Source organism: Bidens hawaiensis, unplaced genomic scaffold, assembly GCF_021521415.1.
Source record: "Bidens hawaiensis isolate Kalapana, Puna unplaced genomic scaffold, B.hawaiensis_p1.1 tig00004101_1, whole genome shotgun sequence".
Classification (NCBI taxonomy): domain Eukaryota; kingdom Viridiplantae; phylum Streptophyta; class Magnoliopsida; order Asterales; family Asteraceae; genus Bidens; species Bidens hawaiensis.
Genome location: NW_027491241.1, coordinates 367,138 through 380,951, shown reverse-complemented (window position 1 = coordinate 380,951; position 13,814 = coordinate 367,138). Strand labels below are relative to the sequence as shown.

Here is a 13,814-nt window from a genome sequence, read left to right as displayed (position 1 = left end):
ATAAACATATTTATTCAGCGGACCCTACACAATAAACATATTTGTCTACACCAATTTAAATGTACAGACCATACAAAGTAAACATATTTATCCTACACATCGTACACATTAAATCATTAACAATAATATCCTACACACCCTAGTCACTAAAGGATTTTATACTACGTGCCCTATATAGTAACCAAAATTATCCTACACTGTAAACATAATTACCAAACAAACTCTTTGGCATGCACATATTTGACGTCAACGACACATTGTATCTATATTATTATACAAATTTCAGTAACTTTCTAAATGTCAAAAAATTATGAAACCATATATTTATATCCTACACAACATATTTACACACTATATATTTACACAACATTCAACATTACACAACCCACACAATAAAATTTACATCATGCATAACATATGTACAAACTTTGTATTCACACACCATTCAATCCTACACAACTTTTCAAATGTTGAGTAGGATGTAAATATATTGTGTAAGTCTTGTATGATTGAATGTTGTATGGATATATAGTGTGTAAATATGTTGTGCATTATATTAATATATTATGTAGGTTGTGTAGGGTTAATGTTGTGTAAATATACAGTATGTAAATATGTTGTGTAGGATATAAACATTCTATGTAGGACGTAAATAGCAATTAATTTTTGTTAATTGCCACTTATAATAAATCAAGTAAAAAAGTTACGTAAAATATAAAATAAAAACCTAATTTTGATTACCAAGTGATCAGTGATGATGAATATAGAATAAGTGGATAAAATAAATAATATATTAATATGTCAGTATTAACTTCCGCTAGCATTAAAATTGGAAACTAGTGAATGATGCTGTAAATGGGGGGGATTATCATTAATTAGATGACTGTGACAAATTACAAGATTACCCTATTTTATTAAAGAGCATTAAAATTAGAAACCTAATATTTACAATAATATCATAATCAATGTAGTCCACAAATCAAATCTAATCAACGGTTATAATTCATTTCTTACACTTTTCACACTAATATGATTTCTCCACTGAACCGTCCCCTTTATATATATATATATATATATATATATATATATAGGGCTGATTTCATTTAAGAACCAACCCCAGTAGTAAGAACTTTAGAACTGAGCATGTGGTCCATATTTAACCATACCGTTTATAAATTAAAATAACCAAAGGGTACTATGGTCTATTAACTATTTTATCATATTCCCCGATCTATAATTATTACTTTGTCAAATCTATGTTTCTCTCTCTAATATAAAATGATTACTTTATTTCATTCATAAATTTTTTATATATTTCATTCATAGATTTTTTTAAATCAAAGTAGTTGATATGTAAATTGTAAAATATGAAAAAATAAAATAAAATTTGTTTGTTAGGACTTTTACAAAGATTTCTTTGTATTTTGAATTGGATATATATAATTATATAGTACGATTTTATTTAATTATTACAAGAATGTTGATGTTGTCAACTTTTTTTAAAGAAACGAATCAATGAAAATAAAAACGTGAAACGTGAATAATTTAAAAACGATCAATATCCATATTTTAAGAAAAAAAAATTTATATGGTTTTAGTATATACAAATTTTGATTTCTTCACGAAAAACCAAAACATTCAACCCCATTTTAATTTAATAAATTAACTTAATTGTAAGTAAAAAATGTTTAACTTTCTAACCAGCTTGTGTTAATTACATATACTTTCATAAATATTATTTTAATGTTTTATAGGAAAAAAGGAATGTTATGGAATTTATGAAAAGTAAAACAAAATGGTAATTTAAGTATTTTGTGACTTGCATAATTTCAGTAATTTGGGTAATTTGAGTATTTTGTGTAATTTATGTAAGCGTAATTTATATACGGTGTGTAGTATATGTAATTTGTGTATCTCATGATAGGGTAATAATTAGATCTGGGTAATTTGTGTAATTGATGTAGATGTATATGTTATTTGGATAATTTGTGTAGTTTTTGTAATTTGTGTAACTTGAGTAAATTGTATAAATTGTCCAGTTTTGGCATGTTATATAGTTTATGTAGTTACTGTATATGTAATTTGGGTGATTTGTATAATTTTTGTATTTTGTGTAACTTGGGTAAATTGTATAATTTGTGTAGCTTCGGTAAGTTATCTACTTGTGTATTTTGGATAAGTTACGAATTTATGTATGTAATTCCCTACATGTATAGAGAGGAAATAGGAAAAAATGAATCACTTAGAACATGCAAAACAATTTCAAAAAGAAAAAAGAGGGGTTTATGAACAATGTGCTATTCGAAATGATTGGTTAAAAGAAAAAAAATGTTTGTACAAATGTTTTTAGTTTTTTTTGTTGTTGTAATAGTTTTTTTTACGTATTTTTGTATTTAAAAGATTTAAATATATGTCGGAATATTTTTTTTCTTTTTAATTTTTTACAAATATCTTGTTTTTATTATTTAAAAATTTGGTCAAACTATAAATAAAAGTTAGGATAATAAAAAGAATGAAAAATAGTATAATGTTAAGGTTTTTTATCTTTTCTTACAAGTATTTTTACCATCATACCCTTTTCATATATAATACTATATTTTCTCTTTCATCTCTAAATATTATAATATCATTTAATCACAACCACAAAAAACCCAAGATTTAATTAAATGAGTGGTCACAATTGATTCTTAAAGTTCTTAAAACTCAATATAGTTCTCAAATTATCACTCCCCTATATATATATAATATATATAGGGGGCGGTTAACGTACACTAATACCTTATCGTACATTAGGTACGCGATAATCCAGAACATACAATTCAACACGATTAAATTATTAGATATATTAATACGATAATATATGGCGGTTATCAAAAGGGTAATTCCGTCCAGAACGTACAAGTATACTCCCCCAAATCTAGTCTTTCAATTCCCCAAATCGCTATTCTTCATTATTGTACAATAACCCACCCCTAAAATCGAGCGTCCCATATCGGCATAACTAATTGAATTTGCATGTCGTTATAGTTGAATTAATCATGTTTCGAATAGTATTTCTTTGAATTATTATACGGCGGTTATCAAAAATGTTCATTACCTGTAAATAAAACAGAGCGTTTTATCAAAACGTATTAAAAAAATAAATTTTATTTTTTAATTCAAAACATATTAAAAGAACGCTTTATCAAAACGTATAAGAAGACATCAATTTTATTTCGAACTAAAATGTATTATCAAAACGTTTTATCAAAACTTATAAGAAAAAATCAATTTTATAAGCCAGATAAACCAGAACGTTTTATCAAACCAGAACGTATTAAAACGTTTTGAATAGTATTAAAACGTTTTGATATATGAGCAAATAAACCAGAACGTATTAAACAATTTTGTTAAAATGTTTTGATATATATAGTCAATTTGATAAAACGTTTAAGGGATATAGTCAATTTGCTAAAACGTATTATAATATATCTAATATAATGTGTAAAACGTTTTGATATTATATATACGTACAATATAATAACTAAACCTTATTTCTCCTAATACGTTCATCAAACACCTAGTACGTTCTAAATTCACTTTCAAATTTAAGCACGTAACTAATTAAAACACGAATAATTAATAATTAATAAACGAAAAGTGCAAAAACTACTTGATCTGTTCATTAATAGCAGCTTCAGACTCATCAGCAAATTGAAGCGTGTGTCTGCAAATGGCGTCGGTAACGACGGTTGAATTGACGCAATGGTTAATTAGGATGGAAACGATTTGAAATAATTTACAAATTTGCCACCGTGTGTTTTTTGAAATCTAGGGCTGAGGGTGTCCCGTACGTAATGTACGATAAACGATTATTGTATTATATCCTTTATATATATATATATATAACATTAGGCATGTCTCACATTTATTTTGTTAAACATCAAAATTTACAAATGCGATAATAAACAGAACTTTACATGAGGGTTCATTTGAATCAAATTAAATTATAAAATAGCTCAAATTGACAGCCAAATAAAACATGCAAAATAATAAATTATGTTTAAAGTTTATCAAAGACATAAAGTGTTTTAAGTGTATGTAATATATCAATAAGATTTAAGAATAAAATACCAGTGGTTTTCTTTAGGTCCTCAAGGTCTACCAGTTATATTAAATGCCTTATTTTATGTGTCCAACTGTCCATGTTTCTCTAAACTTAATATATACATCAAAACACGACAGTTGAAAACTAAAAAAAATTAAACTAAGAAGAAAAAAACCAATAAACTATGAGGATATTTACAAAGAATCCTCAAGTATCATTCCACAAACTGTCATCAATGGTCATCGTAACAATTTAGTAAGATATGATGATTCAAGAAATAGCATTAGTGGATTGTTATTTCTTATAATCATACTTTTTTGTTACCAAGTTAAAACTATCAAAAAGTAGATAAAAAAGAATAAAAGATACCTTCTTTGACCCATTTACCCTTGCAACCAACCCTAAAAGATTGTTTGGATTGCAAAGAATGACGTAGCACATGTCTTGTTCATACGTAATGTTTGTGAACATTAACGTTCATTCATTTAAAGTCACTCATTTACATTCGTTATTTTAAGTTTGACTAAGTTCATTCGTTTTTGTTCATTAATATATTCATCTATTTGTAAGGCCCGTTAGTCCATTACAATTTAATCTTCTTTAATAATTTTTCAGACCCGACATATTGTTGTTCAAATTTACATTCAATCGATTTTAGCTCACTTATGCTCGTTTATCTTTGTTTAATAATGTTCGTTCGTTTACGCCAGTGAAACATTCTTCATACTATAATGAACGAACATAAATGAACAAAAACACGCTCACCAAATGAATACGAACATAAAACTCTGTTCGTTCAATTGTTCGTGTTCGACCTTTGTTAGGTTTAAGTTAAATGAACAAACACAAACATGCTACGTTTATGTTCATTTACGTGCCTACATAAGATGTTACCTCTTTTAGAACGGGAGGACGGGACGCCAAGGAGAATATATAATAATATGCTCTTAAACTGTCGATATATAATTAAAAGATTAGATATTGTTTATATTTTGGTGTTTTAAGGAGCATGAAGATGTGAATTACCACATATCTTGTGATACAAAATTTTGAAGAAATATAAAATATTAAAAAGTATACCTGTTTAAAGTTGCCAAACTTGTAATCCGTTCTGAACCTCACCCGAACAATTAGCCCGCCTTGTGAAACCAAGTAAGTCCTACACCACTTTCGCTTTTTGAACTAGCCGGTGCATTTGCAGATGGATTACGGTTTCCACTGTCTCGCTTATTGGTCAAAAACAGTAAAAACCTGACTGTCAATTACTAATCAAGCAAGCACAAATCAATTATTTTGAGAAAAATTAGAGCAGTTGTTCACATGTCAGGCAGCCAGCAAATAATACCTCACTAAACGCTACTTGACATTCCTTTGGTATCCCAATTGTGTTTAATAACCTGGCTATCAAAGTCAAATAGAAATGTACATAAGCATATAAGTTGAAAATCAAAACACATGATATGTCAATAGATAACCAACAATGGATACCACACTAACTTAGAGAGATTATACATATTATATGAGTTTGTAATGTGGCCTGATAAAGTACCATTACTGTTATGCAATTACTTCGTAATGTGACTCGTTTTTGAAGTATCTATGATCTGTCAAACCTATCAGAAAAATCCTTAGATTCTATATAATTCATATAATATTCACCATGGAACTTTAAAATCAGCAATTAAATTTTACATAAAGGTCAAAACCTACAACTGGCTCAATATCTTAATTTTTCACAAAGAGATTTAGATGCACAATTGATTATTCCCATCGCCAACAAAGCATGGCTCACCCAATCTTACCCTTTCCAATCCATGCCAAAAGTCGCCCTTTTGATCGTGTCGACTTTTGGGTCAACCTGCTTTCCCTCATGTCCAAATTTTCTTCAAACTTCTCAACCAAGGCATCCCAAAGTTGCTTTGCAGTTGTACATTTTCTAATGTTTTCAGTGATCTGGATGGCTAAACACATGCTGAGATAACCATAGGCTGTTTGATCTGAAAGCATCTTTAGGAGATCTTCTTGTGTAAGAGTTGTGGCGTGAACATCAACTTCAACACCATTTGTTATAACTATTCTTGTGAGGTCCATTTTCAATAAATCTTATCATCCTATAGTCATTTGTTTTAGCAAAGTTCTTAAACCTACACTTCCAATCTTCAAAGTTGCTTTCAAAGCTTATGAGTCGGGGTGGGTTGTTAGAGGTTCATGATTCATTTTCAAGCATCAAGTAACTTTTAGCACATTTCAGAGTCATAAGCCATCTTCAAAAGATTAAGAAAACGGTTTGAAATCAATGAAAAATTTTGAAAATTCTAAGTCTTTGGAATCGCAATCGCAATGAACAGTGATGCAATTGTGAGGTGAACAGTAATGCGATTCTGGTCAAAATGTGATTATGAGTAATGTTGCAATTCCGGATGGATGCGATTGAGAGTTTAATGCGAATGAGATCAGGTATGCAATTGCGAGCTTGATGCGAATGCAATCAGGGAGGCGAGTGCGATTCCAGATGCGATTGCGATAATGACCCAGCTGCGATTGAGTACCTGATGATACAAATTTGCAAATAACGTTTGAACACGAATCTTCACAAAAACACCCTTTTTAACAAGTATGAAGCTTCAAACAACCAAAATAACCCTTAGTTTGTTTACACACACTCGAGAAACACCTAAACAAAAGCAAAAATCCAATGTCGTGACCGAAGAACCATAATTAGTCGAGCCGAAGCGCTGATACCTATTGTAGGTCCTTATATGCCGGATCTCACAATTATTCTTGGATCAATCTGTATTGTTAGCTAGCGGAAACTAACAACACTAGGATCTTGGATCTTGTTAGTGTTTGATTATTTACTAAAAGTAGAAACTATGAAGAGATAAGGTAGAGAGAGAAAGTAAGAAAGTTTGAATTGTTTTTCAAGAGCTGGTATCATGTTCATGCTTGCATAATTTATAGTGAAAACATATCTTCATACTTTCTATTCATTTAAAGGCCTAACGGGCTTGTTTACAAGATGGACTTGGGCCCAAACATAAACAAATTAAACGAAAACATACATATCACATACGAGAACAAAATCTAATTAATACAAAAGACTTAATCATCATATATGGGCTCTTCAACAGCTACCCTAAAACACCTTAATCATAGGCAACACTTCTCTCCAAGTACCATAAAACGATATTTCTTTTTTTTTTTTTTAAATAAATGTTAGAGATGATGGTTGATTAAGTAGGTAAAGATTGAGTGCTAACTTACACACCATCTCTCCTCTTCACTAATTTAATTTGTGTGCCTTAATAGGCGAAAATGTACCCGTTTTAAACACCTTACCTGATTTCCACTTACCGAATAACAGACGATGTTCACGGGTAGAATCCGATACAAACCTGAAAATTTGACACGAACCTTAAAACCGTACCAAACATATAAATTGAGTCAAACCCATCAAGTTAACGTTTTCAAGCCCGAATCTGTTTCAATATAAACTCAAAAGTCAAACCTATGTACAAACACTAACAGTTGTACAATGTCGTTGAGGTTGAAGCAAACAACAGCAGTGTTGTATCATTATCCATGTCCTGATGGTGCTTTTGCAGCCTTAGCAGCTCATCTCTTCTTCTCTGCTTCTTCTTCTTCTTCTTCTTCATCTCTTCAACCTCTCTTCTTTCCCAACACTGTTTATTCTCCAATCAAGTAATCTAAACTAATCTCTCTCGATCACTCTTTATCCACTAGCTTTTTAGTTTTATATATTCTAGTTTTCATGGTAATCAAATTTTTTTAAAACTGAATTCGGTTTGTAACGTTTGTTTATTCGAATAAGCAAGATTTGTGGTACCGATAATTGAACTGATTTCATCGGATTTATTCGGTTCAGTTGTCCGATTAAACCGGTTATTATTCGGTTCATTCGATTGAATTTGGTTCGCTTATCTGAATTAATAAGCAAGATTTGCCGAACCGATAACCGAATCAAAAACCGAACTCACAGTTAGGAACGGAACTGAATTTGGAACCAAAAACCGAATTCACAATTCTGTTCGGCTTTTTCCAGTTAAGTATACGGTTTTTTTGCACACCCCATTACGGGTAAGTTTTAACAAAATAACAGGTATACCTGACTCCGGACAAGTAATGAGTAATCAGATACCCACATGTATGAAACACGGTTTTACAATCAAGTATGCATCCCGCTGTTATCCATATTACACTAAGGGGGTGTTTGGGATTCCTTATTTTGCCTCCTTGTAACTTTTCATTAAGTTAATAAGTTACAAAAGTGTAACTTATGGAACTTTTCCTCTCACAATATAAGCAATCCCAAACACCTTATTACTTTTCAAAAAGTTAATAAGTTATAAGTTGATGAAAATAAGCAATCCCAAACACCCCCTAAGAGCATGTTTGGGATTGAGTTTGAAAATTGCTTTTTGGCTTTTTCAAAAAGCCATTTTAAAAGCCAGGATTTGGGACTTTTGGAAAACTGTTTTTTAACCCTTTCAAAAAGCTAAAATAAGAAAGTTTTTTGTGATTGCCAAACACATTTTAATTTATTGGCTTTTTGGAAACACCAATAAGTCAATAAGCATTTTTCAAACTCAATCCCAAACATGCTCTAAATATAACTTTTTTCTTGATGATTTCCAAACTTTGATGACTAAATTTGAAACTAAGACAAGTTGATAGCATTTGATCGAAAATCCATAAATAATCAAGTTCAAAACACACATCCAAATAGTAACCATGATGTTTTATTCAGAGTTGAAGAGCTTCCTGTGGATCAAATAGGTGATGCGTATCTTCTTGACTTTGTTGGACCCCCTGGTTTTGTCCAGCAGCTCGCACCCAAAGTTGATCAGTTCGTTCCTTTTCATACTTTAGACTGATGTTTAACGATAAGCAAGTCAACAACCTTAAAACTCAAACTAGAATTGATAGATGAAACATTATTTTTCAAAGAGCAATCATGGTCATTTAAATAAGAGTGTGCATGCAACCGAAATAACTGATTAGAAGTAAGAAAGGCCGAAACGAAATAACCAAACCCAAATGAAACCAATAGTTTGGTTTTATGTTTCTGTGAAAACCTAACTTTTGCTTCGGTTCCGGTTTTGCATGTGGTTAAGTCGTATAAAACGAACTGAATATGGATTTTTATTTATTTTTGAATGTTAGTAATTTATAAGAATTTAACAAATAGTGTAACCTAATTATTTTAGTCCGTATGTATAATAATTAATTATTTATCCATTAACACAAAGGTCCAAATTCGCTATTTTGGGCAAATTTTGTTTTCTTTTTTGCCCAAACTTTGAAGGCCAATTAAATGGCAAAAACGAGAAAACCGTGACCGAACAGTTTTGAAAAACTCAATAACTGTAATTCCGGTTTTTTATTTGGTTTGAGCCCAAAATTTGAAGCCCAAATTGCAAAAGCGAAAACTGAAAAGAACGAAACCGAATGGTTTTCAAAAAGCTCAATAATGGAATTTTGGTTTGGTTTTAGCCCAAAGCCCAAATGACAAAACCGAAACCGAAAAAACTGAAAGTGGAAAAACCAAAGCGAACGGTTTTCAAAAACCGAAATCTTGGTTGTTGGTTTGGTTTAAACCCAAAACCGACCCATGCACACCCGTTCATGGAGCATATTGATGAATTAGCTAAAAGGGTTAAATTGTTATCATTTTGATTGGTGTAGTGTGATAATATTAGATCATCATAAAACGGCTCTCAAAGCGCTTGAAGATGGTGAGTTTAACAGTGAGAATGTGACTAAGGTGATTGATATGGGAAGGAGCGGGGCCACAATCGCATATGATTATTTTAAAGAAAAAATCTCATCCCTTGCAAATGGAAATAATTTGAGTCATCTTCAGAAGTTTGAACGCGCACGTACGCTGTTTGAATACATCGAGGATGCAGATTTATGGAAATGGCGTCTTCACAATAGCAAAGCTTTCAGCAGCGGTTTAAAAGATTTGAACATTGAGTTTAGTGTGACTTTGAATCCCTCATTATTTCAGCAGGTAAATGGTTTTTGGTCTTACGACATATGATTTTGTTGAGAAACAAAATCAATGATATTATTTAATAATAATTATCTGCAGTTGTTATCTTTAGATGCTGAACACGTGATCGGTCAAGGTATTGGTAGCTTATCACAGAAGCAGGCTTTGATAAACGAGGTTCTTGATCAGTCGTATGAGATTGTGCTTGATGATGGATCACATTGTCTTGTAAGTTTTCAGTTTCATACTTCAAACAAGTATATTTTTGTTAACATAAATAAGTTTATTAATTACTATGTAGTCAATCTCGGTGGTATCTCAGTTATCGGTCCTCATGTGAAATATCGGTCAATATCACCGATAATATCGGTGATATTGACCGATATTCTCGATATCAGTGTTTCAAGTCTTAATTTTCAACTTTTAGTGTTTAGTGTTGGTGTTTTGATTAGGGGCTGTTTGGTCCATTTAGATATGAATAAGCCTGATACGGTTTGATAGATTATGATTGTGGTTAATTGAGATTAGAGAATAGAATAAGGCAAACAAGAACCGAGCAATAGTATTAATGAAAACGTATAGAAAAGTTACAATAGATTCCCGGGCCTAGCCCTCTCTCACCGCATATGCAAGAGCCATGGCAATGCCATTTTAAACATAAAACCTACTCTCCTCTCCCTATTAGCTATTAATTCCTATTTATAGAAATATAAGTTGCACTTGACCCCTCCAGAAATAGACAAATGATATTTAGACTAGAATTAGAACATGATTAGGGGCTGTTTGGTTTATTCAGATCTGAATAAGCCTCTGTCCCATTCAGCAACGACATGAGTCTGAATGATTCAGACCCAATTTTAACTATTCAGATGCTTCTCTGTCTTGAACCAAACAGTCTGAAGTCTGAATGAATCAGATGTTTCCCTCTGAATGGTTCCATTTCAGATGTAAACAAACAACCCCAGTCAGTTCCTACTTGGTACAATTGTTAGTGTTTTGAAAGTTGCAAAAGGATAATTTGTTAATAGTAGGAGAGTATACTGAATTGTTAGTGTTAAAGTGCTATATATTTAAATTCTGCACAATATTAAATTTACCGATATCCCACTGATATCTCACCGCGATACCCGATATCTCAAGTATCAGTCCTTGGTCGATATCCGATATTTTTCCGCATTAACTGCTTAGATTAATTAGTTAATAAAATTTTGGTGTTTTTTTTCTTAAAAAATAAAAGACATTAAGAACAATAAAAGAAAAAAATGTTAAAAGAAATATAAAAGTAAAAAAATTGGGTAAATTACACATTTCTGTCCATTATGTGTAAGGGCAAAATTGTCATTTTAAAAGACAAACGTCAGTTACCGAAAAGCACGCAATGGGTTGCATGTTTCCAAATAAAGGATGCGTTTAGTAGCGAGCTCATTTTATGGACACAACCTGCAAGAATGTATGTATTGAGTGATGCACCAACCAACGTGCAGTTTACTCTCTTCGTCTTTTTTTTTTTTTTCTATTTTTTATATGTGAAGGTTCGATCGTGATTTCATATATTCTGTGCTTGAATTTCTCTTTTGATTTCCTGATATTTCTATTGCTTTTCTAATATTGTTGTGATGTTATTAGGCTGTTAACGGTGATTCTGTGTCTAATCTGAGGAGCGAACTTGGCCACCAGTTAGCTGAAAAAAGCCGCAATCAGAACTTAAGGTTTGAATTACTTCTAACCTTGTACATGATGAGCGTCTTGTTAACGGGTCAACATATGTTCTAATCAGTGCGGGTCGCCACCACTTTCTTCTCAAGTTTTGATAATGTAATTGGCATTTGAGCATAGTTATCAAATGCACCAGGCGCACTCAAGGTGCATAGGCCTCGCCTGGGGCCTAGGCGCAAGGCGCAAAAAAAGTGAGGGCCTGAGAAAAGAAAACACACTTCAATTAAAAAAATAAATTATATTGTGTATATGTAAATAGTACTACTCTTCAAATAAAGTAAAGAAAAGCTATTACATATCTTATAATATCATCTAATTAGTACCAAAAGTTCTAAAATAGTCAAGATTCAAACGTAATTCTAAAACTTGAAAAACAAAATGTTCAATGTAATTCCTTTGACCACTCCTAGATCTAAGTTTCAATAGCACTTTTGTGTTTCTTTTGCTCGGCTTTTATCTTCTCATGTTCCTGGCGTAGACAATGCCAGAGCGCTCACTTAGGAGCAAGAAGCGCATTTATTGAGCCTCGACTGAAAAATGGGCCTAGGCGCAAGAAGCGAGGGCTTTTAATAACTATGCATTTGAGTACCCTATGAGTAATTTTATAATTCTTTCTAGGAGTGTGAATTTCTAACAAGACATCAACCTAACATGAAATTCGCGGGTTTAGGTTTGGTATGAACATGCTCGGGTCAATTTCGGGTCGAACCTGTTTAGCTAAGCGGGTCTTGTTCGGGTTGAACCGTTTAACCAATTTATATATTTATTTTTAAAATTTTTAAAAATGTTTTCGTGTAATAAACTAAATTGGTTGGGGTATCTTATGACAAAGTTTAAACTAAAAAGCAAATTGACATCAAATTGTGCTCATGATTCATTACTAAGCAGAGTTTTAATTTTGAACCGCTGAAAATCAAATATAACCCAAATCGACGTCAAACAATTGTTTAATGTTTTTTCCCCATTTTTTGGATAGGGGCATAGGCGCGGTAGTCTACAGAGTACCCGAGCTCAAGGATGACCAAGTTCTAAAAATAAGCCTTAGAAGTGTAGACAACGAAGACACGACATCAATATCACAGGTTTGTTCTTCTTCAATCACTCATTTCATTAGTAAGTTAAGAGAGTTTTGTGACGTTTTTTATGATAATTACAGAAACACGGAGGTGGCGGTCATCAAAATGCGAGTGCGTTCATGTTGAGATGCCAGGAATTTGAGAAGTGGAAAGTAGCTTTGTGTTACCAATAGTGCTTGAGAATAACATATATATTTGTCAAATGTACTTTGATCAATGCTTAATAACTGGGCTCATAGTTATCAAAAGCAGCGGAGGCGCACACCTAGGCGCAATTTCAGAGCGAAGCGAAGGTTTAGCGACTAGTGTTGGTCGAGGCAAAAGTGAACATTTGGGAGAAATTTGTGATTTTTTTTTCTGATTTCTTTTGATTGATCAATAACTAATAAATAAGGATTCGCTAAAAAATAGTCAAATTTACGTAAATCAATAACTGATTACTTAAAAAAAGGTCAGATTTACATAATTTACTCTTTAACACATCATTCATAATTCTTGTTTATATATCATATTTATTTTATTTATTCTAGTTAAGATATATTTATATAAGCATCATTATTTTTAAAGGTTTTAAATTTATGTGTTTGTTAGATCTTTTAATTGCTAATTTTATTATTTTAGTGTATTTAGGGAGTACTTTTTGTGTTATATTTATAATTTATGTATTCTAATTAGGCTACATTTATATAAATATTATTATTTTATAAGGTTTTAATTATTTTTGTTTCTTATTTCTTCTGAATTTTCTGTTTCTTATTTCTTATCTTAGTTTAATATTCCGTTCACTAAATGGCTTCTCAATCTTAGTTTGATGTTGGAACCTCACAATTCAACAGAACAGATTCAGCAAATGGCTTCTCAATCTTAAAAGTTGGGACCATTAGTAGCCAATTCATTAGTTAGGACCAGCAGTAACCAA

At 31.5% G+C, this 13,814-nt stretch overlaps 1 protein-coding gene across 1 annotated transcript; it reads left to right on the top strand.

The window, feature by feature from the left end:
* Positions 1–7,622: 7,622 nt before the first annotated feature.
* Positions 7,623–13,068, top strand: LOC143625285 (uncharacterized). Its single transcript, XM_077095665.1, has 7 exons — positions 7,623–7,789; positions 8,856–8,954; positions 9,794–10,121; positions 10,203–10,331; positions 11,730–11,812; positions 12,796–12,901; positions 12,976–13,068. Exons 1-7 carry the CDS (start codon positions 7,623–7,625, stop codon positions 13,066–13,068), a joined length of 1,005 nt encoding a protein of 334 aa, XP_076951780.1.
* Positions 13,069–13,814: the final 746 nt, after the last annotated feature.